The sequence below is a fragment of the Callospermophilus lateralis genome, chromosome 15, assembly GCF_048772815.1.
Source record: "Callospermophilus lateralis isolate mCalLat2 chromosome 15, mCalLat2.hap1, whole genome shotgun sequence".
Lineage (NCBI taxonomy): Eukaryota > Metazoa > Chordata > Mammalia > Rodentia > Sciuridae > Callospermophilus > Callospermophilus lateralis.
Window position 1 is genome coordinate 45,100,452 of NC_135319.1, and position 23,956 is coordinate 45,124,407.

General features: G+C 38.6%; 4 protein-coding genes and 1 long non-coding RNA gene across 10 annotated transcripts in view; 2 read left to right on the top strand and 3 right to left on the bottom strand.

Annotated features, from left to right (window-relative positions):
• Positions 1 to 4,064, top strand: part of Fam149b1 (family with sequence similarity 149 member B1) — a 54,971-nt gene extending 50,907 nt beyond the window's left edge. The window contains 2 exon segments of the mRNA XM_076834915.1: positions 931 to 953; positions 955 to 4,064. Of these exon segments, the coding sequence (XP_076691030.1) occupies positions 931 to 953; positions 955 to 1,005 (74 nt within the window). The 3' untranslated portion in view covers positions 1,006 to 4,064.
• Dnajc9 (DnaJ heat shock protein family (Hsp40) member C9) lies at positions 354 to 8,004 on the bottom strand. 2 transcript variants are annotated; one of them, XR_013088804.1, is made up of 6 exons: positions 7,729 to 8,004; positions 7,434 to 7,574; positions 6,689 to 6,943; positions 4,247 to 4,333; positions 3,379 to 3,553; positions 354 to 461 (listed from the first exon to the last, which is right to left on the bottom strand). XR_013088804.1 is itself a non-coding variant. In XM_076834916.1 (5 exons), the coding sequence occupies exons 1-5, from the start codon at positions 7,906 to 7,908 to the stop codon at positions 3,434 to 3,436; spliced, it is 783 nt and encodes a 260-aa protein (XP_076691031.1). In that variant the 5' UTR covers positions 7,909 to 8,004; the 3' UTR covers positions 354 to 3,433. The 2 variants fall into 2 exon arrangements, 1 of the variants encoding a protein (XP_076691031.1); XM_076834916.1 differs by having other exon boundaries at positions 354 to 3,553.
• Positions 8,005 to 10,162: 2,158 nt separating this feature from the next.
• Mrps16 (mitochondrial ribosomal protein S16) lies at positions 10,163 to 11,743 on the bottom strand. The gene is made up of 3 exons (XM_076834232.1): positions 11,583 to 11,743; positions 10,899 to 11,159; positions 10,163 to 10,409 (listed from the first exon to the last, which is right to left on the bottom strand). The coding sequence occupies exons 1-3, from the start codon at positions 11,593 to 11,595 to the stop codon at positions 10,276 to 10,278; spliced, it is 408 nt and encodes a 135-aa protein (XP_076690347.1). The 5' UTR covers positions 11,596 to 11,743; the 3' UTR covers positions 10,163 to 10,275.
• Positions 11,744 to 11,772: 29 nt separating this feature from the next.
• Positions 11,773 to 13,368, top strand: LOC143380998 (uncharacterized). The gene is made up of 2 exons (XR_013088773.1): positions 11,773 to 11,861; positions 12,937 to 13,368. It is a non-coding gene; the product is annotated as an uncharacterized LOC143380998 (long non-coding RNA).
• Cfap70 (cilia and flagella associated protein 70) overlaps positions 12,562 to 23,956 on the bottom strand; it is an 88,234-nt gene continuing 76,839 nt past the window's right edge. For 4 of the 5 annotated variants that reach the window (XM_076834230.1, XM_076834227.1, XM_076834226.1 and 1 more), the window contains 6 exons: positions 23,027 to 23,179; positions 22,120 to 22,281; positions 21,703 to 21,792; positions 16,641 to 16,742; positions 14,408 to 14,455; positions 12,562 to 13,101 (listed from right to left, as the gene is read on the bottom strand). In XM_076834230.1, the coding sequence (XP_076690345.1) occupies positions 13,021 to 13,101; positions 14,408 to 14,455; positions 16,641 to 16,742; positions 21,703 to 21,792; positions 22,120 to 22,281; positions 23,027 to 23,179 (636 nt within the window). In that variant the 3' untranslated portion in view covers positions 12,562 to 13,020. The remainder of the gene's footprint in view (positions 13,102 to 14,407; positions 14,456 to 16,640; positions 16,743 to 21,702; positions 21,793 to 22,119; positions 22,282 to 23,026; positions 23,180 to 23,956) is intronic. The other variant, XM_076834229.1, reaches the window with a different exon arrangement.

Genomic DNA, 23,956 nt, shown 5'->3' on the forward strand with positions numbered 1-23,956 from the left:
AGGTATAATAAAAATAGTTCAATTGATCAAAGCCAAAAAGTTCCAGATTTCTGTTTTTTTCATATTATGTAAATTAACCTTTCACTACTCTAGTAAACTATTTTATGTAATCTTTTTAAACCTAAAATGAATCGTTTTCATATCATTCAAAACATTATTTAAGAACACAGCATGAGTTTTATTATGTAGGCAAAAATCCATATTCCTATGGATTAAACTGCTTTGTAAAAGTTTACATATTAGACCAAATTAAGAAATTCTAAAATGTCAGAATATGATGAGTCTGATTTTATCTCATTAACTCTTATCTCAAAATTATACTCTAAATTAAATTAACAAAGGAGTCATGGGAGAAAATTTCAGGATGTCTTTAATTTCTCATAGGAGTCTTCACTATAATCAGGGTCATTCTCATTGTCATAGTTGAAATTTAGAAGTACTGATCCAAGTTGAAATGTTTCCTGTTAATGATAAATCAGCAAGTAAAAATAAAAACTAATCAAGCCATTTTTGTAGTTCAAGTGATTTCTTTTAGCCCAGTTCCTACTAATACCATTGCTTGGTAGTCTTTAAATGCTTTCATTGGACTCCTACAAAAGAAGCAATGCTACCCCTGAGCTACAATTATTACATTCAGCCACAGATGTAACTAATTTAATATTTAAAAATGGTGAGTGAAACATCTTTTTAATCAGTGGGTTCCTAAGCACAACTAGGTGACTGCTTTTATTTCTTAAAAATGCAGGTTTTTTTTTTTAATGGAGTAAAATATTTAAATTTGGATTTATTGGTAAATACATGCTTTACTACTTAATTCCAGTCTCCAAATTTAAAATCTGATAAGTGGAACAAAAAGCCCTAGGATATAGATTTTCATTACCAAATCTAGACTATTTACTATCACTCTGTGATGTCATCTGTGTCTGACAGGTCCTCATTTGCATGCCTCTACAAAAACCTCAAAGCAGAGGTGGACCAATCTCTAAAACCAGGCAGGGACCATAAGGCAAATGAGAAGAACCTATCAGGCTGCAGCAAACATGTGGGAAGACTTCAAGAATCAGTGTTTGACCATCAAATGATGGAGAGCATGTATACAAGATCAACTAGAATCCATCTTCATAAAGAGTTATTTTGGTAAAACTGACTGAGAAAAACAATAGACTACCCACCAAAAGACTGACTACACGGGTAATGTTTCTATCTCCAATTATTGTCTTTCAGTGTAAGTTAACCTATTCCACTCGACAGTAAAGACTGTACCCCAAAGATGTAAAAATGAATAATTGCCCCCAAATCACTGCTCATGTTGTCTGTTAAGGATTAGTACATTTATAGGATTCTATGAGATTATATATACAACAATAAGTAGCAAATGATTTGATATTAACAATATCACTGGCTTCAGAATATTTCAGCTTGTATTAATTTCTTGAGAGTTGTACTCAGTTTTGTCATTTTTAGGAGATAGTGCTACAAAAAAATCTGAGCTACTCATAAAATAAACATCATTCCTAAAGCTTTCTCATTAGATTTCTAATGAGAATGAAATGGAAGGGCTGAGTAATTAAAGGCCTCAGCATTGGTATAAAGTAACCCATATAACCAATTATATCACATATTTTTTTAGAACAGCTCAACCTTGCTTGTGTGATGTCAACTTATGCTAATTTTCTTCTTAAAGTATTTTACTGGTTCTATTTTTTCCCAAATATTTAACTTATCTTGCAAGCTTTTCTCCTGAAGCTCTAGAAAAGTTAGCATTATTTTTTAAATAATTTATAGAAACTATTTTTGAGCCACCAAAGCACAAATTCCTTAAGAATCTAAGAAACTTGGACTAAGAAATTGACCCAATATAAACATATCCTAACAGCAGAAGAAAAGAACCTTGGCATACTTCAGATTTTACCATGGATGTTTTCCTGAGGGTACTCATAAATACAGTAGTGGTTTTAACTATGGCTTAAATGTATTTAAATTTCATTGAACTTACCTTAATTATCATTACCAGTGTTAGATCTTATTGTTAATTTTCAGAGTGGATAAATTCAAAATCATAATTTGAGGTGACTAATTATATCAACATAATACTTTATCACATGAGGATAGACGCTTCAAACGACTTGCACTGAATTACATTTTTAATACAATTAAAAGAGTATTTTTTTTAACTTGCTTGTAATCAAACTGAAAACTGTCATTTGCTTACTTTTAGATAAATTATTATATAATGTTCAATAGCAATAGGTTTGTTTTATGCATATGGTATATTGAATATGAGTCTACAAATCAGACTTTAAATTGAACAGTCCTTTTTAAAAATCCATCTATTCTAATGAATACATACCACCAACTCAGTACAAATTTTCACTTATATTTCTATTGTTTTCACAAATCAGTCCACTGACTGCCCTGTAACAAATCACTGGATCCATATATGGCTTGCCTTTCAAAGTTAAGAGTCAGAAGGTTATTTAGCCCAATTCCCTCATTCTTATGTGTTTGTGTCTTCAAACCAGTGTAATTTTCTTTTACTTTATATTAAATATATACAATTTTTTTTTTTTATAGAATCTGACAACTTTAGATCTTATTTTGTACAGAAGAGGGAGCTAAGGACACCAAGCAGCAATCAGACAGGTCTATAACATATCTCTTTATGCTAGAGAAACCAGGCTTTCAATTGTCATGCTAACTAGGATTATTTTTTTGGCCTCTTCTTTATCCAAAACACCATATTTTATCTATATCACATTTAAATGATATAGGGGATCATTTAAAAAGCCCCTAAACTAATTTTTTACTTATTTAATCTTATATAAAATCCCAAAATGTTTGAAGTAATCTGAGTACTTGCTTCTTCTATACCTCAGGAATAGGAATACAAAACCTGCCTCAGGGAGGGGGAAAAAAAAGGAGAGAGGGTCTTAATATTGAAGATCATTAAGACCAAAAGCAAACTGGCCAATTATTTGGAAGACAGCTGCTCAGCAAGTAAGTGTTCTAACTAGGTCTAAAAGACAGGCACATCACTAAAAGTACTACATAAAGATCCACATTCTTCCCCCGCCTCTCCAGTGCTGGGGATTAACCCAGCGACGCAAGTGTTATACCACTGACCTATATCCTTAGCCTTAGACCCACATTCTAGATATGGATGAAGAGCCATAGAAGTGCTATCAGAAGTATACCACCCTCCCAACTTCACTATCACATTCCTTCACATGAGGATATCACAGTGTCAGGTAATTTCTAGGTTACACTAAAAACAGCTTCAAAATTTCTGCTTGGTTTAGTCAATCTAAGTAATTTAGGCTGGAAAGACAACTTCTCTCAAGAGTTAGGTTAACTTTTTCCTTTAAGTGTTGACTACACCTTGCTTCCAGTGGCACTGATGAAAGCTTAAGGATCTTTGAAGAGAAAAATTCCATTATTTCTTTTCTTTCTTGAGAGCGGATCTTTTCCCTCCTCCTTTGGAAGGTTTGCAGTATTTTGCTTCCATCTGAGCCAGAAAATTGTCCATTTCCTTTTGCCGATCCTTTTGCCTACTCTGTTTGAAAAGTTAAAACAAGGCTGTCAAAATGCCACACTATCCAAAGTATTTCATGGTTACTAGAAATTGGGGACAAAAAGGAATGGCAGAACTACACAGGGTTTCTTTTCTTTTTTTTTTTTAAAGAATGTTAGGGCTGGGGCTGTAGCTCAGTGGCAGAGCACTTGCCTAGCATTCGTGAGGCACTGGGTTTGGATCCTCAGCACCACATAAAAAATACATAAAATAAAGGCATTCTGTCCATCTACAACTACAAAAAAAGCTTTTTTAAATGTTTGGGTTTTTTATACCCAGTGCCTCACACAAGCACTCTACCACTGAGCCACAACTGCAGCCCCTACATGGAGTTTCTTTTAGAAAGTGATGAAATGGGGGCTGGGGATATGGCTCAAGCGGTAGCGTGCACACCTGGCATGCGTGCGGCCCAGGTACGATCCTCAGCACCACATACCAACAAAGATGTTGTGTCAGCCGAGAACTAAAAAATAAATATTAAAAAAGAATTCTCTCTCTCTCTCTCTCTCTCTATTAAAAAAAAAAAAAAAGAAAGTGATGAAATGTTCTACCATTAGACAATGATGGTAAGAGTTATGTCTTAAAAGCAGAAAACAAAATATGATACCACATAATATGCTTCTGAAAATTATTTTAAAGATAGGAGTCAGAACTGAACAAATCTGCCAAGTTTACCTGAATGAGTGCTTTCAAGTTATCCACTCCTTCATCAAGCCCCAACTCCTTCCTGCTCATTTCTGCTTCTTTAGCTTCTTCTTGAGCCTGAAGCAGAAACTCTCATGAGACTTCAGGGCAACCAGGAAATGCTTACAGTAACACTTTCTTTCTCAAAAGACATCCTTGATGATTTGAGAATTTTATCAACAGATAAAATGAGTAAAATTACATAAATGTTATTCACTAGATAACAACAAACACCGGTATCAGGCAATACATTCTCTAACTCAAAAAAAGCATTTGGTTTTTTCTCATTCCTACTTGCTAGAAGTAGCAAATACCCTGCCATCATAAACCACATGGTTATAGAAAGGAAAACATACTTCAGGTGCAATATACCTGTAATCCCAGAGGCTCTGGAGGCCGAGGCAGGAGGATCACAAGTTCAAAGCCAGCCTCAGCAACATAGTGAGACCCTGTCTCAAAATTAAATACAAACGAGAGCAGGGGATGTCGCTCAAGTGGTTAAGCATCCCTGAGTTCAATCCCAGGTACAAAGGAAAACATGCTGGGAGAGCCAGGAAAGGTCACTTAACCAAAGATGTTCTCAAAAGGATGCCAGGCTATAGGTACTTCGGGATTTTCCTCTGGAAGCTCAATTTACTCAATGAGACTAGGGACAGTCTGGTGAACAATTCTAGTTTAAAATGATTTCTCCTGAGCAGTCATAAGAAACGTTAACAAATTTAGTTTTCATCTTTATTGATTTCAAAGCTGACTATCCAATTTTCCAGAACACCTCAATAAATGGTTCCACCCAACTTTCCAAGTAACAAAGAATGTTGTTAACACTAGGGATGATGTTTAGATTATTATGTTAATAAATAGTTTCCTTGTATTCAAATTCTCTCTCAGCATCCCTCTCTCACAAGTTTACTGGATAGTCTCTCAAAAACAAAACCATTTTCTGTTTGACTCAGACCCAGCATATCAACAAATTAATTCACCTTGATCTACTGGAGGGACTGTGTTATTTTCCCCTCAAACTCTAAGGATTTTCCTCAAGCTAATGGCCTATTATTGAATACAGGTATACTCAATTTCACCTGGGAAAATGACAAACTGTGAGCCTACTTCTAAGCAGATGTAGCCAATGAAGCAAAACAATTATGTTCTTATGCTTTCCACTTCTCTGCCTAGTTCAACAGAAATGGCCCTGGCCTTTTATGTAGACAAAACAGACCCTTTAAATCTGTACCAAAATAAAAAGGTCAGCTTTCTTCCTGCGTGTTATCTTGTTCCTAGAAACTGCAGAACTTTTCACACACCTGAGTTAGCCACACAAAAGGAACCTCAAGTACCCACCAATATCTAAAATCTTTAATTGTCGGCTCTCCATGGTGCTACAATTATGAAAGGCAAACTAAAGAAATGATTACTTTGATATGAGTCCAAAGTAACTTTTCCAGAAGACCAGAGGCAGACATGGCTACTCTAAATTCACTCTCTCCCTAAACTCCATCTATCCTTAAGCACCTTCCTCTGCTATCATTCCCTGGCCCTACCCCAGTTTAATATGGGTGTAAAGATACTCAGGCCATAATACTTATTCTTAATAAGTGTTTCTCAAAGGCCATTAAAAACACCCTCATCAAAATAAACTATTCATTTGAAAAAAATGAGATCCAACTTAAGAATCAATCCCCAAAAGGCTCAAGAACCTGCATTTCTGCATTGTGAATTTTATTTAAAATTTCGATATATACATTAGCTGTACAAATTTATGAGGTAAGCAATCTACTCTGCTCTGTACCCCTCCCCCATTGGGTACTGAAGATTGACCCAGGGGCTTACATATGTCAAGTTAAGGTATACTCCTAGCTTTTTTTATTTTGAGACAGGGTCTTACTAAATTGCCCAGACTGGTCTCAAAGTTGTGATCCTCCTGCCTCAGTCTCCTGAGTAACAGGCAGATACCACAGCACCCAATTTTTTTTTTTTCTTTTTTTGGTGTGTGTGTGTGTGTGTGTGTAGTTCTAGGGATCAAGTGCTCCACCATTGAGCTACACCACACCGAAACCTGTACTTTTTAACAAGACACAATCTCTTGCATCCTTCTCCTTGTTCATCAACCAAGTAAGGACTTGCGTCTATGTTACACACCTGGGCTCCATATCACTTCATCTGATGAGTGCTTCAGCAAAATCGTAAGAATTGGCACATATGAAAGATATTTCAGTATCACCCTAAGATGATACTAAACAATTCATGCAATAAAATCATGTTGAGCACCACATACCAAAATAAAGGTTTTTCTTGAACTGATATGCTCATATAATTACATGAAAGCTATAGACCAACCCAACCTTAACCCTTGTCTTTAAATATTGTTATAAATACTCTCAAATCCTATTTGTAGGAAATTAAGATACAAACCATCAATAGCATTTAAACTCTTACCCTCCTTTTCCTTGCATTCATTTTTTGTTTTGACTCTTTAACAAAGGCATTATAGGATGGGACCTCTTTGGCGTCAATAGCTTGCTGAATGATGTTCCTTATCCTGGGTTCCTCTGTGTACTGCACACAAAGCACAGACTCCATGATCTGATCCATGTCACCCTTGAAGTCCAGATAGGCCTGCTTAATATCAGCCAGTTCTTCTTCGGAACCTTTGTAGGTTTTTTCAAAAGCCTGAATGTCCTCTAGAGATATCTGATGATAAAGGAGATGGCTGTAATATCAAGAATCTTATTTTAAATAAAAGGTATACTAGTAAAACTGAAGATTTAAGTGCTTCTTCGCAAACACAACAGTGTTTTGAGTCAAAATTGTGGCAAGTAACCAAATTTCCCATGCCTAAGATTTTTTCCAGAGTTCTCCCTAGTCCATCAGTCACAACTGCTAAACTAGGAACCAGTGAAAAGAAATTTAAGTGAAGTTTCCAAAAAGATGGGAAGAAAACCATATAAACATATACACAACTGAATACGTAAGATACATCCTGAACACACACTCCAGTCTTCGCCACACAATCACATTGTATCAGCATGAAATGAAAGGCCTGTTTACTTAAGTGTGTGTTGTGTTAAATGCCTCAGTTTCTTCAAAATTAACACAAAATTAAAGGCCTCCCATGGCATTTAATGAACGTTTATTTATTAAGTGATGGGAATAATCAAAGAAATCTTCAAAGCCCACCTACCTTTTTAAAGAGTAACCTCCAGTAGGCCTCCCAGTCGCGGTCTTGGTTGAGCATCGTAGAGTCCTCATCCACTGTTCCCTGCTCATCATACACTGTTCTCTGCTCTTTGTCACTTAGAACCGCATAAACTCTCCCAAGGATCTGAGAGAAAAGAGCATCCAAAACTCACCCGTGCCCTTACCCACACCGCGAAAAATAAAGGTAGAAAACGCCAGGTGAAGATCACGCACCTCCCCTAGGCGGTTCGCAGTGGTTGGAAGCCCAAAAGACTGAATCCCAGCGTAGTCACACGTACCTGGAACCGGAGGGTAGCGTCTTTCTTGTCTCCCTCGTCCACCCGGTCAGGGTGAACCTGCAGGGACACTTTGTGGTAGCCGCGTCGAACCTCGCCGTCTGAGGCCTCGCGCCGCACGCCCAGCACCCGGTAAAGGTCGGTGGTACCGAACACCTGCTCGCATTGCGCCAACAGCCCCATGCTGAGAAGCGGAAGGGCTCCGCGAAAGAAGCAAGTTTCCGCGGCACCTGACTTAGTTTGCCTGGCTTCCTTTTCCCGCTCAAAAAGCCCAGGGCGCCTGCGTCACAAAACACGCGGAAGGGGCGGGGCCGCGCCGAGTAGACTCACTTTACGGCCGCTGCAAAGAGGGCGTGGCCAAGTTTTCCCCGGCCTTGGAAAAACCAGACCCGGAAGTGCAACCGGAGCCTGGGTTTTCTAGAGCGAGAGTCCTAACCGTCACGGGTCCGCCACATCCTCTAGAGCCGGCCCTCCTCTTGCTGTGGAACTTTTATCTCCTATGTTGCTCCCAGTGTTCCAGCAGGCACTTCTTCACTGATAAGAATATCCGTGTATTAGGTTGTATTTACAAGTCAAAGTTTTTTTTTTAAATGGTAACTGGTCAGTATCAGATTCAGTAATTTCACATGGCTCAACCTGTTAAGTAAATTTGTATTTTCCCAAATAATTCAGTAAAGTAGTGTCAGGGTACTTTCTTTCAAGCCCTGCAGCAAAAGACTATTTGAATAAAAACACAAAATACCAGTCTTAGTATTTTAAAAAACGAAACTCTTTATCTGACAGTACTCATGTCAACCCCAATCATCTTACTGTTCCAGAGTTACATTATACACTGGAGGAGGTAAGATGACCCAACCTCTCATTTTAGTAAAGACCGAAGCTGCTGAAGCAGAAACTATTTTAATGCTTAGTAAAGTTCACAGCGGAATTTGAGCATATTGGATTTGAGGGGACAGCAGAGTGGCTGGGGCTATCGTCCAATACATGTGTGAAATATAGGCTTGGAGATCCAAAGCAAGACTAAGGCTGGAGAAAATTTTGGAAATCAAGATAAGCCCACACAAGAAATATGTGTATACAGATCTTAGTCCAGACAAAGGATAAACCAGAATGGAAAGTGAGTTGAAAGAAACTCAGTGGAGCTCAAAATAATAACCCATTTCACATCAGTTCTCCTCACAATCAGGAATTTCCAGAATCCCATAATCCTCTGCCAGAAGTTCCTGCAAAGCCTCAAACTTTCCAAGGCACGTTGATCTTTCAAACATCCAGAGTTGCCAGGGTTTTCAAAAGCATTTCTCAGATCCCAGGTCAAATCTACATAAAGTCCATTGCCTGTCTGTCATGTCTTGAAAGTCTTCTCAAAGTAAGTAGAAGCCAACCAAAACAATCCTAGGGGAGTTTCCAAGACTCTAGAATTTGAGATGACCATTAATTGTTCTCAGAATATAGAACCCAGAGAATGTTTGAATATTGATAGGGTTTTAGAAACTTTTTAATTTCCTGTATCTCAGTCTCTTTTTTTCTTTTGGTCTTATCTTGGTGCCAGGCATTGAATTTGAATCCAGGGGTGCTTAGCCACCAAGGCACATCCTCAGCCCCCTCCCTTTTTTTTTTTTTGAGACAGGGTCTTGCTAAGTTGCTTAGGGCCTAAGTTGCTGAGGTTCGCTTTGAACTTGCAATCTTCCTGCCTCAGCCTCCCAAGCCCCTGGGATTATAGCCATGTGTCAACACACCTGGCTGTATCAGTCTTATACCAAAATTTGAAATATATATTATCCAGAAGGCACTAAAACCATGTAATTTATGCTTACAGTTATGGAATTCTGCATCTCTTGGGGAACAGATACTGTGATATTTTGTTTTGGTAATCAATCATTTATGTTACCAGACTCATGACACCTAAACATGATCCTATTACTGAATTTCTTAGTAGACTTTTAAAAAGCATCCCACCTTTATTTATTTTTTCCCCTATACATACAACATATGTTGAACAGGACTTTCCAGGTAGGTACATTGGGGGTGCTTTACAAAATCAGCTTCCTTCTAATTTCTCATCCTTAAAAGGTAGGCTATTACAGCCCAAAGGCAATTTTCATGATCAATTTGTCTTTGTAAAGTTACAATTACATGTCAAGCAAAACAATCTACAGTTACAAAAAAAGAATAAGAGATCTATGTTCTCGTGGGATGATCAAGAATGATTAAGGAAACATTTGAATAGGTAAAGTCACTCTGGCTGGGAGTTTTTGAAGCAGGAAAGTTTTGAACTTTAATTGTAAATTTGCCCAAATGATCCAAGGACAACCCAAAGTCCAACCTTCCCCACAGCTACAGTTTTTCCCCAAAATGACATCCAAAAATGCTTGGTATCTAGACCCAGTTCTTACACAAAAACAAATCTCTGGGCTCCGCTTAAGTTAGGCCAGAAGAATATGGTAACTTAGAAAACTCCATTTATTGACCTCCAAACCCAACAAATTTATGAGCTCCATACAAGTGTTTTAGGGGACCTTGACTTTGTAATCACTGTTATATTCACTGAAGTCAACTTGCTTCTGTTTCTATAGCCTCTGTATCTGTTTTCTGTGAAGCTAAGAGAAGTTCACGTGCCCGTTTTCTTCGCAGTCTCTCAGCATTTGTGATCACCATGGGATGCAGAGGGAAAAAACCAGAAAGACCTAAAAGCAACAGGATATTCATTTATTATAATAGACTACAAGCCAAGGTTTCCCTGAGAAGTTTGCCTCACAGAATTGAGGTCTGAGTTCAGACCCAGAGTATGAATGTAAATGCCTCTCACCTACCAAACTTTCTCCTTCCTCTTCCTCCAACCTCCTCCCTCCATTTACTGCAAGGAGTCATGGATGATGTCTGTTTCCTAACATTATTCTCCTTACTTGAAAAAAGGTAAACTAACAGATGGCCATTGGAGATATGTTATTCCCATTTTTAGCATAAAATCCCAGCCACTTATAAAGGCTTCATAAAGAAGTCCATAAAAGGAATCTCCAGATTCCAAATGACAATTAGATCACAACTTCAGTTTCCACTCCAATCCTGAGCAGTCTGGAGGGAATGAAAAACATTCTTCAATCTCAGATGATGAGAACTTAGAACTGACTTCAGTGTAAAATCCCCCCAATGAGTTAAGACCAGAGCTGAGTTACCCAGAAGCTTCTCCATAGGCTTAGAGAGGTGGGCTCCACAGCCAATCCAATGCCGGATCCTTTCCAGGTTGAGGGCAACGAGTTTTTCTCCATGACAGTTGGGCAGTGGATCATAAGAGCCCACCTGCTCCACGAAACGGCCATCCCTGGGACATTTGTTGTGAGCAGCCACAATACGGTAAAAGGGCCGATTGGTGCAGCCACTCAGAGCAAGGCGGATGGTTAAATGGCCCCCATGATAGGCCTTGCAGAGGAGGGTAGCTATAGAGAAATAATTGGTTAAGACACAAGATCAGAGAGCACAAAGCAGGCAAAAATGAGATAGAGGAATAATTCCCTTCTTCCACTCAAATGTCTTCAATCCCAATGTTTTCTAGTTAATGTGGCTTAGATACCATCCTCTTTGTGAAACATCCCTTCACTGCTCCAGCCAGAAATGCTCGCCTCGTCCCCAAATCCATTCCGAAAAGGCCTACCATTTACAAACTCTTTGACTTTGTCGTACCCTTAACTGCCTCATCTGTAAAGTGAGATGAGGGTTTCTGGAAGGAAAATTTGAGCAGAGGGTCAACTGTAACGCTGTGTGGCTGATCCAGCGCGCCTAGGAGAGCGCTGCTGCCTCTAGTCCTGGACGCCCCAGCTCCCGCCACCGCCCGGAAGGTCCCGCGGGCCGCGATGACTCACTGAGGTGGACCATGGTGGGGTCCACGTGCAGCTCCTCGGATCGTCCCGCTGCTGATACAGACCCGCAGGTGAAGTCGCAGGGCGACTGGGAGAGTCAGCGCCCAGCTGCTGGGACGCCCGGGAGCTTCCCAAACCCGAACGCCGCGGTCCCGGAAGCTGGCGTCCCCTCGCCCCGCCTCTTCCGCTCTCCCCCCATCTTGTTCCCAGGGTGCTACACCGGGCGGCCTTCGGGGGCGTTCTAGGTGGCGTCTTAGGAGTGGCTGTGTGACCCTCTCTGGGGTGAGTGCCCGCTGGAGTGGGGAGCTGGGGAAAATGCCGGTCACGTTCAGAAGAGGGCTAAGTGTTCCCCAAACCCGTACATCCCGCAAACGTGTTTTGAGCACCTGGTGGTGCCGCGGCGCCCTAAACACAAAAGGGTGCTGTCCTCTCCCCTCAGGGAGCTCTGTCTAGTAGGGAGTCGGTGGGAGCACCAGAAAAGCTAAGGGCGGTCTGTACTCCAAGCGGGGGTAAGTAGAGAAAGGAAAGCCGAGAAGGCGACGCCGGGATTGTCTCAGGAGACTTCGCAAAGAGGACAGCGTTTGGGCCGAGACAAGGAGTGGTATTACAGATGACTAGAGTTTATCTTTCTGTTTACTAATTTGCCTCTCACTTTTCCTCTTACTCTTTTCCCACTCCCAGAGGCAGTCACATCATATTAGGAGAACCTTTATTCCTGCTTTTGCTGTACTGTGATCCAAGAAGGCAGAAGTGGAGTATGATTTGTCATCTTTGAGTGAAGAGTTTGGCATTTCTTATAGGGTGTTGTCTTCATAGACCTTGTGGTTTAGATCCATGAAAATACCCCTGGTTCATTAGGAGTTAGAACCTCAGACTGCAGCAAAGCTTCTTTGCTCATCATTGGTTCCAAAGGTCCTGGCCACAACTACTATGCTCTTTGCTCTAGTAAGTTGACCCAGCATAGGAGTCTTTTAGGCCCACTTTTCAAGATGATGGCTTAATTCCAAGTTCCAGTACGTGAACCTGGCTATGGACATTGGCAGCTGACTTCTTCCATAGTGACCCCAGAAGCTTTCATCAGAAAACCTAACAGTGACTCCACTGTACCTTAATTTAATTTCTATACATAAATTATATAATGATTTATACATTTGTATGATATATATATATATATTACATACTACTTATAGTTTAGTATACCCTACCTCCAGAACCACACTGATGAATTGTCTGTCTCTTGTTTACATTTTTATTATGATCCAGTTTACTATCGATTAGTAAAACATCCAGTAACAGCCAATGGAAATAAATGAATGAGTTTCTCTTCATTGAAAACAAACATTCTTTGGTTCTCCAGCTCTAGGCTTCATATGGTGAAACTTTCTCTGGAAAGGAAAGGAGCTCAGAGTCCCATACAGAAAATTCTTCAGTTTTAAGGATGTCAGAAAGATGGATTTCCGAAGCCAACCATCTCCTGTACTGTGTGGATTTCTGCAAGTAGAGCCTCATCTTTCAGTTTCAGCTACAGGAACAAGGAAGGGAAGTACACAGGTTATATCTGATACGCCTAAGTATCTTTGAAGATGACCCCTCATTTATGGGGCCACAGCTAAAGAGCAAAGTCCCCAGGGATGGGATTGGCTTTTCCTATATTTATTTCAATGGAAGCTCTATTAAAATACTTTAGAGCCTTATTTTGTTTATATGGGTACCTTTACTTTCTCAAAATGCATTGTACATTTTTTTAAGGTCACTTTATTAAAGTTTATTTTTAAAATTGTTCACATTATTACCAACATCTCTTGCTAATATGTATATTCCCATCTGGCAATTAACAGGAAGTAGTCAGAGATACATGAATCACAGACTTAAATTATATCTGAATTTAATTTTAGAATCTAGGTATGTAAGAAAGCCATCTAGTAACCTGCTGAATAACCTTCTCTTACTAGCAAAATCTTAATTTCTTCCCAGGGCAGCAATACTAATCAGTTCAAAAATCACATTCCTGCTTCCTTGGCAGCTGGAGGTAGTCAGATGACTGACTATGGCCAATGTAAGCTAATGTCATTGGGTGGAATACCTAAACAAGCCCTGGAGGTAAAATAGCTATAGTGTGGGGTTCCTTGTTTCTTTTCTCCCATTAAGCTATATTCTAAAACAGTGGAAAAAAAGATCACCTATGTCGGGAGCCATTCTCACACGTGACTGGGTGACTCCCGGTTAGGGTCTGAGGCGCTCTGGCTGTGTCGGAGCTTTCCCAGCCCTCTCCTGTTGAGAGAACCTGTCCGTGTGGGGGTGTAACTGACCACTGACCCCGGAGGCCCAATCGCTGACCCTGACCTTGGAGTACGGCCCCCCCCTTCAACCTTCATTGGATGGAATTATCCCCTGAATTTCTTGTTCCCCAATAAAAGGCTACTCCCTGGCGTGCTCTCTCTCTCTCTCTCCTGCTAGCCCTGAGTAATCCTTGCTGCCCTGCCGGGCGGTTAGAGGAGGGAACCAGAGAGGGGAGCCGTCTCGGACCTGGTCATAGAAAAAGGTAACTGAGTCTGTGTGTTTATTTCGATCTCACTAGCTAACTTTTATGCCAAGAACCTCATTAATGAAACCATTGCGCTGGCCGCATGGTAGACACCTAGACAACATGTAGGTTACGGGTAAAAACCTAGCAGCCCCATGATGATGGCAAAGACAATAAGAAAAATCTCTCTAAAAATATTCACATCATGAAATGCTCTAAAGTCCTGAATTAAATCAGCACCTTCCTCCTTGTTTCCCAACCTCAGCATGGTGCAGGCAAAATGACAGAGGTATATGCATCGTACCTTTAGTGTGTACTTGTAAGCCTGCTCTGCTTCCAGTTGCCGTCCAGCCTGAAAAAAGTTCAGCAGCTGGTGATGATGACATGTCATACACGTGGTGAGAAAAATACATTTCTCCAAATGTTTCTACCTAACGAGAGGATTATACCTTCCTAGTTAAGAAACTGAATTCAAAGGGGAAGCAGAAAAATAAAAAGTGGTAAGTAAAGGCCAATATTTTTTAAAATCTCTCTTTTAGCCCAGGAAATTTTTAGAAACAATTTGGCCTCTCATTTTTTTTTTCCTGAAAGCTCATGAGTCATTTGTTCCTCCTAGAATTTATGCCATTTTGTTAGTAATTGCAACATTTTACAGTGCTTATTATGTGATTTCCATTGTTTTCCTCATGATGTTACAATTCAACAGGTTTTGCTTTTAAGATTTGGGTCTTTAAACAAGCTGGAATTGTGTGTGTGCGTGTGCGTGTGTGTGTGTGTGTGTTTGTAGGGGGGTGTCAGATAAGAGACTAATTTCTTTTTCAAATGGGTAGGATCCAATTTCCCCACCACTGTTTATTAAATATCTACTTGCTCCTCATTTTCAGAGACTAAATTGTGTTTTTAAAATGGCTTACATTAAAGCACACTTTATATACCACAGAATTCACTACTTTCAAGGTCTAGTAAGTTGTTCAACCATCACCATGATCCAGTTTTACTGTTTTTGTTGTTGTTGTTTTTTAATATTTATTTTTTAGGTGTAGATGGACACAACACAATGCCTTTATTTTTATGTGGTGCTGAGGATCGAACTTGGGTCCCGCCTGTGCTAGGTGAGCGCTCTACCGCTGAGCCACAACCCCAGCCCAGGTTTGTGTGTTTTTTTTGTTTTTGTTTTTTTAACAATACCTTTTATTTTACTGATTTTTATGTGATGCTGAGGACCAAACCCAGGGCCTTGCACGTTAGGCAAGCGCTCTAGTGCTGAGCCACAACCTCAGCCATGATCGAGTTTTAAAAAACTTCTGTTACCCTGAAAAGTTCTTCATGTATTTGTTGTGGTGGTGCACACCTATGATCCCAGCAGATCTGGAGATTGCTGCAGGAGGATCACAAGTTCAAAGCCAAGGCCCTAAGGATTTAGTGAGACCCTGCCTCAAAAAACAAAAAACCAAAAAGGGCTGGGGCTGTGGCTCTATGGTTCAGTGCTCCTGGGTTCAATCCCTGGTACCAAAGAATAAAATAAAAATAAAGAAAAGTTTTTTCATGCCTATTTTATAGTCCTCATTCTCACCCCACCCTTGCCTCCAGACAACCATTAATCTATTTTTACTGTTTATATAGTTTTTCTAATTTCAAATTAATGGAATCATAACAGATATAGTCTTTTTACCTTTCTTTTTTCATTTACATTAATGTTTTTGAGGCTCATCCACATTGCTAATACGTATCAAAATTTCACTGTAATTATGGAGTAGTACTATATTGTGTAAATATTCTCATTTTGTTTACTCATTCACTGATGGAGTAAACAAATGTTTCCCATTTTGAGCCACCAGGAAATACTGTGATAAAAATTTACATACAAATTACATTTTAATTTTATTCATTTCTCTTATAATATTCCCTCTTTCATGTCATTGGTCATTGAAAAACTGAGGGTGGAACTGGAATTGTAGCTCAGTGGCAGAGCACTTGCCTAGTACATGTGAGGCACTGGGTTCGATCCAAATAAAAATAAATAAATAAAGGTTAAAAAAAAAAACTGAGGGTGGCTCTCATTATTCCCAATTTGATCTTAGACTAATGTGCAAGTTATTTAAGTCTCACTTTAGGAGAGTTATTTTTTTAATAGGTAAAGTACCTATCAAGAACTCCCATAATACCTTCTTCAACCTTGTCCTTGAATCAAGGACAAGCACCCTCAGCCATAGGTTGAGAGGAAGAAATGATTCAGAAAGACTCAGAGCATCTCCTTCACGGATCCTTAATCTGGTTTGTGTTCTAACAGAACAATGGTCACATTTTTAGAACTCCCTTAACTAGAAAAATCACATTTGAATATATGAGTTTTATATACATTGCAAGTAGAGGATTCTCAGGATGGCCTTTCCGTTGTCACCGGTAATAATGACTAAATCTAGATCTCATTAAACTACAACTATTATGCATTAATAGCCATCTTCTATCTCTCAATTACTTTGCCCCTAACCTCTGCTCCCTAAAAGGCATTGCATAAGAATAATAAGAATACTCACTTTGAGGCAGACCAGAGCCAGGTATGCCCATACTTCAGCATTGTAGTTGTTTAACACATTAGCTTCAGAGAGAGCATCTTCAGCCTCCATGAGCTCTTCCAGCTTGACAGCAAAGAGAGACAGGAATTGTAAGGTAAGTAGTCTCCACTTAAACAGCTGGAGTCAGCTTAGATAAAACCATTATGTCCAAGTAATATATGTCCATGATCACTACCAGTGGTTATCAATGTTTTATATTTTTAGCATCCAAATTAGTCAAACAAAATATTAGGTAGTAGTACAATATATGAACCAAATTAAAAGAGAAACTGCTCTGACTAAAAAGTGAGATAGGAGATTCTGGAGCCCTGCCTGAGACTCTCAACTTCCTCTTCCTCCTTCCCTCTATAGCCCTCTTCCTCCTTCCCTCTATAGCAGTCCCACAGGTCTTCTGTGAACCATGAAGCTTTTAAGTCCTTGAATTGGAAAGTCGTGAATACTCACTATCATGTGTGCGTCATTCAGTGATTTTCCCATCTACAATGGACTGTCAGATACCTTTTTAGGTTTTTTTCTTTGAAGTTTGCTTGTCTTTCTTGAGGTTAGAGTCTATTAAAATACTACCGTTGAGAAGGCTTCCTTTCTCCTAAATGTTATTTAAAGCCTGATCCTGAGTAATCAATATAGTATTCAGGATCTCTAGGATACCCCCTGAGATAAAATAAAATCACATAAAATCATGACTGCTTCCTTAAAGTATGAGTTTTCTTTGTAAAACTTTCAAAAGGTCTAAGGAAAGAATAAGCCTGTCTTCACCTCCCCCAATACAGTAACTCAATATACTTTTGTTTTAAAAGAAGAATGAGGGCTGGGATTGTGGCTTAGTGGTGGAGTGCTCGCCTAGCACGTGTGAGGCACTGGGTTCGATCCTCAGCACCACATACAAATAAAGGTATTATCTAACTACAACTAAAAAATATATATTAAAAAAATAAGAATAATGAGTTTCTCTGCCCAAGACAAAATGGATGGGTCTTTCAGTCATGCCCATACTTTGGCCCGCACTTTAAATGTCTCTGAGACACTGATTTCATTCATTATTTACTCAGCTTACATGTACTGAGGATTTACTCTGTGCCAAGCTGTATGCTAGATGCCTACATCAAAAAATAAACATAAATTTTGCCCTCAAAGACCTTACTGACAGATATGTAAAAAAAAAAGCATAATGAAAAACAAACTTATATATTTCAATTACAGAGTAAATATTTCTGTAATAAAAGCATACATATAATCCAGTGAAAAGACACAGGAAAACAGGATTAATTGTACTCTAAGATTAAAGGATGGCCTCAGAGAAGAAACACTACTAAAATGAATCTTGAAGGATAAGCAGGATTTATTAGTTGTTCAAGGTGAAGAAAGGCATTCCAGATAAAAATAAGGCATGGAGTCATGAGAGAGTACAGCATGCTCAAGAAACTCTAAGTATGCTGTGTAGTTGGGAAAAATAGAGATGGAGTTGGTAGAAGGAATGAGGGAGGGAGACGGGAAGGAAGGAAGGAAGAGGGGGAAGTAAAGGAAGCAACAAGATGAGAGAGATGGGAAGCAAACAGAACATATATATTGTTCAAAGAAATTTTAATGTTATTCTGAAACAAGAAGTAGCCATTAAAGTAGGAAAAGTAACATGGCATTTGCATATTTTAAAGTTCATTTTGATAACAATGAGTTAAAGAAGGACAGGAGACCACATTAGCAGGTAAAGAGGGGATGAGATATAAATTACAGTAATAAAAATAGAAACATCAAGAATCAATAGATTCAACATTTAGGAGACAGAATCAATAAGATATTTAATGCCTAATTAAAATTAGTGGGAATATAATATGATACATCTTTGGTTTCTGGATTGGTTGATTTGGTTCATGATCATTCCATTCACTAAGAGAGAACACATGAGAAGCTCAAGGCTTAAGGGAATGTGAGAATGCTCCTGGGTCACAAATGGTTAACCCATCTCTTAAGACTCTAAATATTTTGTATATGTTCATTTTGAGGTATCTGGTGAACCATTAATGGAGCTGTTTGATACAAGGACCAGACAGAACTTGAAAAGTGTTAAAAACTAAAGGTTAAGAATTCATTAAGGCACAAGTGGTAGTTAAGACAATGGGGGTAGGGGCTGGGATCATGGTTCAGTGGCAGAGCGCTTGCCTGACGTGTGTGAGGCACTGGGTTTGATTCTCAGCACCACAAATAAATGAATAAAATAAAAGTCTACCAACAACTAAAAAAATATTTTTAAAAAAAAGACCATGGGGATAGATGATACTTCTTAGGGAAAACATGTGACATAGAGAAGGACTCACCATAGAGCCCAGAAACTACCGTGGGAAAAACATGAGGATCCAGCAAAAAGAGCCAAGAAAGAAATATCAGAGATGAAGGTACAGATTTGGCAGGACGTGAATGCATTGTTGTAAAAGCTATGGGAAGAGACCACTTCAAGAAGGACATGGTCAACAGAGTTAAGTGCCACAGAGATTTTTACCTAGGTGACAACTTCATCTAAGTGTTGCATTTGGCAATTAGGATGTCATAGGGGACTTTTAGAGAATTTCATCCAAGTGGAAAGAGGTATATGCTTGATGGCAATGAAGTGAGCATTAAATGGGACAGAGAAATGAACAATTTCTTCAGAAATATATATAATATTATTTCAGACTTATTAGTAATAAAACTGCAAATAAGATACCTCTCAGATTGAGGTAATAGTTAGATGGACTCTCACACTTCTACCAGAGAGTATAAATCAGTATAAAGCCTTTCTAGAAGGCGAGACTTTAAAAATATATCCTGAGTCTTTTAGAAATATATCCTGAGGAAATAATCACAGTTAATTTAAGTACAAAACTGTTTATTTCAGCTTCATGTATAAAAGTATAACTGTATAAAATAACATGACTAATAATAACAGGTCAAATAAATTATAGAATATCCAGATATAGGAATAGGATGACTAAAATATTGATGGAGGGATTTCTTGCACATCTTAGTGATAGTTTTTTTGTTTCTGTTTCTTTTTCAGGGGTATTGGGGATTGAACCAGGGTATTCTACCACTGAACTGTGTATCCTAGCCCCCATTTTCTTTTTTTAGTTTTAAAATTTTGAGACAGGGTTTCACAAGTTGCCTAGACTGGCTTTGAACTTGCAATCCCCCTGCCTCAGCCTGCGGAGTAGCTGAGATTTACAGGCATGCACTACTGCGCCTGGCTGTTTCTATCTTAATAAAAATACTTTTTATAATACTCAAAACAAACAGAATCAAGACTATACTGAATAGTTTGTGTAGTTGATCTCTTTTATTTTTTAGAATGCTCCCAGTTTTCTAAGAGACACAGATGGTTTATATCCTTTCTGGGAAGGCAGAGCAGGAGGCACATGGCTTATGTATATGAACATAAGTTCTGGTTCCCAGTAAGGCATAAGCTGTATCCCAGTATAATTATAACATCATCTTTTTCAGTCTCACAAGTGTCCTGGCTTATGAGATAAAAAATACAGGGTCATCCTACTTACATATCTATACCACAGAACATCATGCAGGCATGTTTTAGATTATTTGGTGACGTGAAAAGATAGTAATGTTATATTTAGTAGAAAAAAGATTATAAGGATAAATATATATATTATATATAACTATAATACATATACATATTGCATAAAGATTACAAGGCAATATATAATTATATATTATGTAAATATATAATTAATATAATATACATTATATAATAATTATATTAACATATGTTATATATTTATATTTATATATTCTATATAATACTTATACTGCACATATAATATATAGTAATATATGTATATCTCAATATATATATTGCCTTGCAATCTTTATATATATTAGGCATTAAAATTGTTTTCAAAGTTGGGTGCAGCAGTGCCTGCCAATAATCTCAGCTATACAGAAACTGAGGCAATAGCATTATTTGAGCCCAGAAGTTTGGGGCTAGATCCTTCTTAAAAAAAAAAAAAAAAAGGCTTTCAACTATATATGTAAAAAAGAGTGAAGGAAAATGCATATAAATGGTAACAGTGGTTTTTCTCTGTTGGGATTTTTGGGATTATGCAAACTTTTTTCTTCATATTTTGTATCTTCTAAATTTTCCATAATGAACATAATACCAATAAGGAAGAGGAAACAGGGAACAGAGAATTCTTTTGTTAAGGATAACATTCAAGTGGTGGTAGTATAATAAAAAAGGAAACATATGGGGAAGATAAAAGTTAAGAAAAAAAATTAGAGAGTAGAAAACAGTAGAGAAATGGGATTAAGAATACATGTGAAGAAATTAAACAAGAATTATAAGATATATGCCTCTTTTAAAGACTGGATGACAGGATGGAAGGGCGAGCAGTGAATTTTTAGGAGAGGTAGGGCAGAATCTTTTACTGGGAATTGTAATAGCTCCTACAGTAAACAGGTCACAATGCTTAATAAGTGTCAATTTTTTTATTTTTTATTTTTTTGGTACCAGCGATTGAACTCAGGGGCATTTGACCATGAGCCACATCCCCAGTCCTATTTTTGTATTTTATTTAGAGACAGGGTCCCATTCAGTCTCACTGAGGCTTAGTGCCTCACCATTGCTGAGGCTGGCTTTGAACTCGGGATCCTCCTGTCTTAGCCTCTGGAGCTGCTGGGATTATAAGTGTGCACCACCATGCCTAGCTATCAATTGATTTTTTAATTGAGTAGATTCTTCATTTCCCACATCATCTTTTTCTCACAGATAATGTCACTAAAGAGTACCTAAACCAAATAATGTGAAAAATTTTATATAGCTTCCTGATTCAGATTTTTGTAGAATTTTTAAGGATATTTTCTTTTTCTAGATTAGATTGATCTTCAGTTCATGAATAGCTTTTTAAAGGGGCTTCTCATTACAGCAGACTGCCATGATTGCTACCCTGCCATCATCACAAACCCCAGTGTGACAGAAGACCAAGGAATCAAGGTCATTAGTGTGCATGGGCTTGGTCTCAAGACCTCATTCTCTTACCCGATAACAGGCGATTCCCACTCCTAGCCAGGTTAGACATGAAGGTGACCTCTTACAGGCTTGCAGGTAGGTTTTCTTTGCCTTTTCGTACTATAGAAAGAAAGTACTACTAAGCTACAGTTCTGGAAGCTTCATATACTTCTAGGATAATCATGGTGAGACAGGGACCACCTCATGGAAAAATAGGATACTCTTAAGATTAAGGAGTAAAATTTTTGGGGGGTGGGGACGAGAAGGCAAACTAGGTTTTGGTTTTATGGCAGTAACAGATGTACCAAAATTTAGGAGTTAAAAATTGGGCCAGTCTTTACCTTTGGATATAAAGCCTCATTATCATAATACTGGTTATAAATATTTGAACTATATCAGGTTCCAGACCATGGCTTAAGTTACATGATTACTATCCTTCCTCTATACCTCTTTCTCTTCCAGATAGATGAGCCCCAGTCGTAGGAATATGAAGTGCATCTCAGAAGCATCCAATACAAAACTAATGGTTCGCTCGTAGCATGCCTTGGCCTCAGCATGATCTCCTCTTAGAAAATAGAGATGACCTTTCATGCCCCAGACATTAGGGTTCTGAGAAAGTAAACAACAAGTAGTAAAATGGGATGAGGTGATATTTAAAAGTACATTAGTGACCTATGTTTAACATTCTGTGAGCACTCAGAAGCATTTCACAGCACTGGAAGGTATTTTTCTAGTCTGTTGTCTCATTTCTTTCTTGTATTCTTCAAAACCATTTTGTCTTTGGGGTAAATATTAAGAAAAACATTCAAGCATAACCAAGCAGAAAGCAGGTCTAAAAAACTTGAAATAGGTAAACACTATCTGTGAAAGAGCTCTTTCTCCTTTTCTCTTCCCTCAGCAAAACTCATGATTACTTAAGAAAACAAATGGACTAGTATATATAGATGAGTTTACTGACAGCCAATCGTCCCACCCCTGGTCACCAAAAATCTACCTCTAACATGTAACCACTATTTTTTTAATATTTATTTTTTAGTTGTAGTTGGACACAATACCTTTATTTTATTTATTTATTTTTATGTGGTGCTGAGGATCAAACCCAGGGCCTCACATGTGCTAGGTGAGCGCTTACCACTGAGCCACAACCCCAGCCCATAACTACTATTTTTTGAGACTAGGTCTCACTGTGTTACCTGAAATGGCCTGGAACTCCTGGTCTTAATTCATCTTCCTGCCTCAGGTTTCCAAGTGCTGGGACCACAGGTGTACTTGGCAATGCCCAGCAGGCATCATTAACTTTAATAAGGCCTACTCACTCCTTCCCCCACTCCAGAGCTTCTTGCAAAATCATTACCAGGTAATCCAGCCGGACTGCATGTTGAAGGCATTCCTCTGCCTTGGTAAAGTCCTTCTTCAGAAGGTGTGTCTGGGCCAGCACCAAGTAATACTCACAGCTGGGGCCTCCTTGAGGGCATAACAGCTCATGTGCGAGCACTCTGTGCACATACTACAATGAAATCAGACCATAAGGAACATGTACATGGCTGCACTGCATTACTCCCATAGCTTTCACATTTGAAGGATTCTGTCTCTGATAATAACCAATAATGAACATCTTATAGAATGAAATGATTATCCTCAACTTCAAAGGGTTGCAGGTAGGTTTTCTTTGCCTTTTCATACTATATAAAGAAAGTACCAGTAAGCCACATTTCTAGAAGCTTCACACACTATACTTCTAGGATAATCATGGTGAGACATGGAGTGAATTACAAACATTCAGTATATTTCATGTTCCATTATCAACTACTCACTTAGTCACCAAATGGAGATAATTCCAAGAGAATAACCTGCAATATCACACAATTCTGATCTTGCTAGTCATGATATGAGGTGAGTTTTAGAATGTATTTATTATGCAGCAGACAAAGGCATTGCCTCAACCATCCCATTTACACACGAAGTAACAGACAGCTGTCACCATAAGGAAATGCATGGTGAGGCAAATCTTGCCTCTCTATGATTCTAGACTCTAGACCTGAAAACAAATATCTGTTTCTGCCACATCTTGTATCTTATTTGTTTTTCACACTTCAAAAGGGCTGCAAACTTGACCCCTTCTTGTATTCTCAGTCTATTCCCATTCAGCCTATAATATAAAACCTCTACTGATACTTTTACCTTCTTAGGAAAATACTGGGTGAGGATAGTGGGTGTAGTTGTTCTCTCTACCTGTCTTTTGGCTCTCTGACCTAAGGGGAATAATGACTTATTTAATTGGGAA

What these genes read in the sequence shown, in the direction of transcription:
- Mrps16 (XM_076834232.1), bottom strand. An exon ending in GCCTATGGAGAAGCTTCTGG is followed by an intron (nt 10,410 to 10,898) that starts GTAACTCAGCTC and finishes TGTTGCTTTTAG; the next exon opens with GTCTTTCTGGTTTTTTCCCT.
- Dnajc9 (XM_076834916.1), bottom strand. Translation starts at nt 7,908, where the DNA reads ATGGGGCTGTTGGCGCAATGCGAGCAGGTGTTCGGTACCACCGACCTT. An exon ending in GGAGGTTACTCTTTAAAAAG is followed by an intron (nt 6,944 to 7,433) that starts GTAGGTGGGCTT and finishes CTTTATCATCAG; the next exon opens with ATATCTCTAGAGGACATTCA. An exon ending in TGAATGCAAGGAAAAGGAGG is followed by an intron (nt 4,334 to 6,688) that starts GTAAGAGTTTAA and finishes TTTCTGCTTCAG; the next exon opens with GCTCAAGAAGAAGCTAAAGA.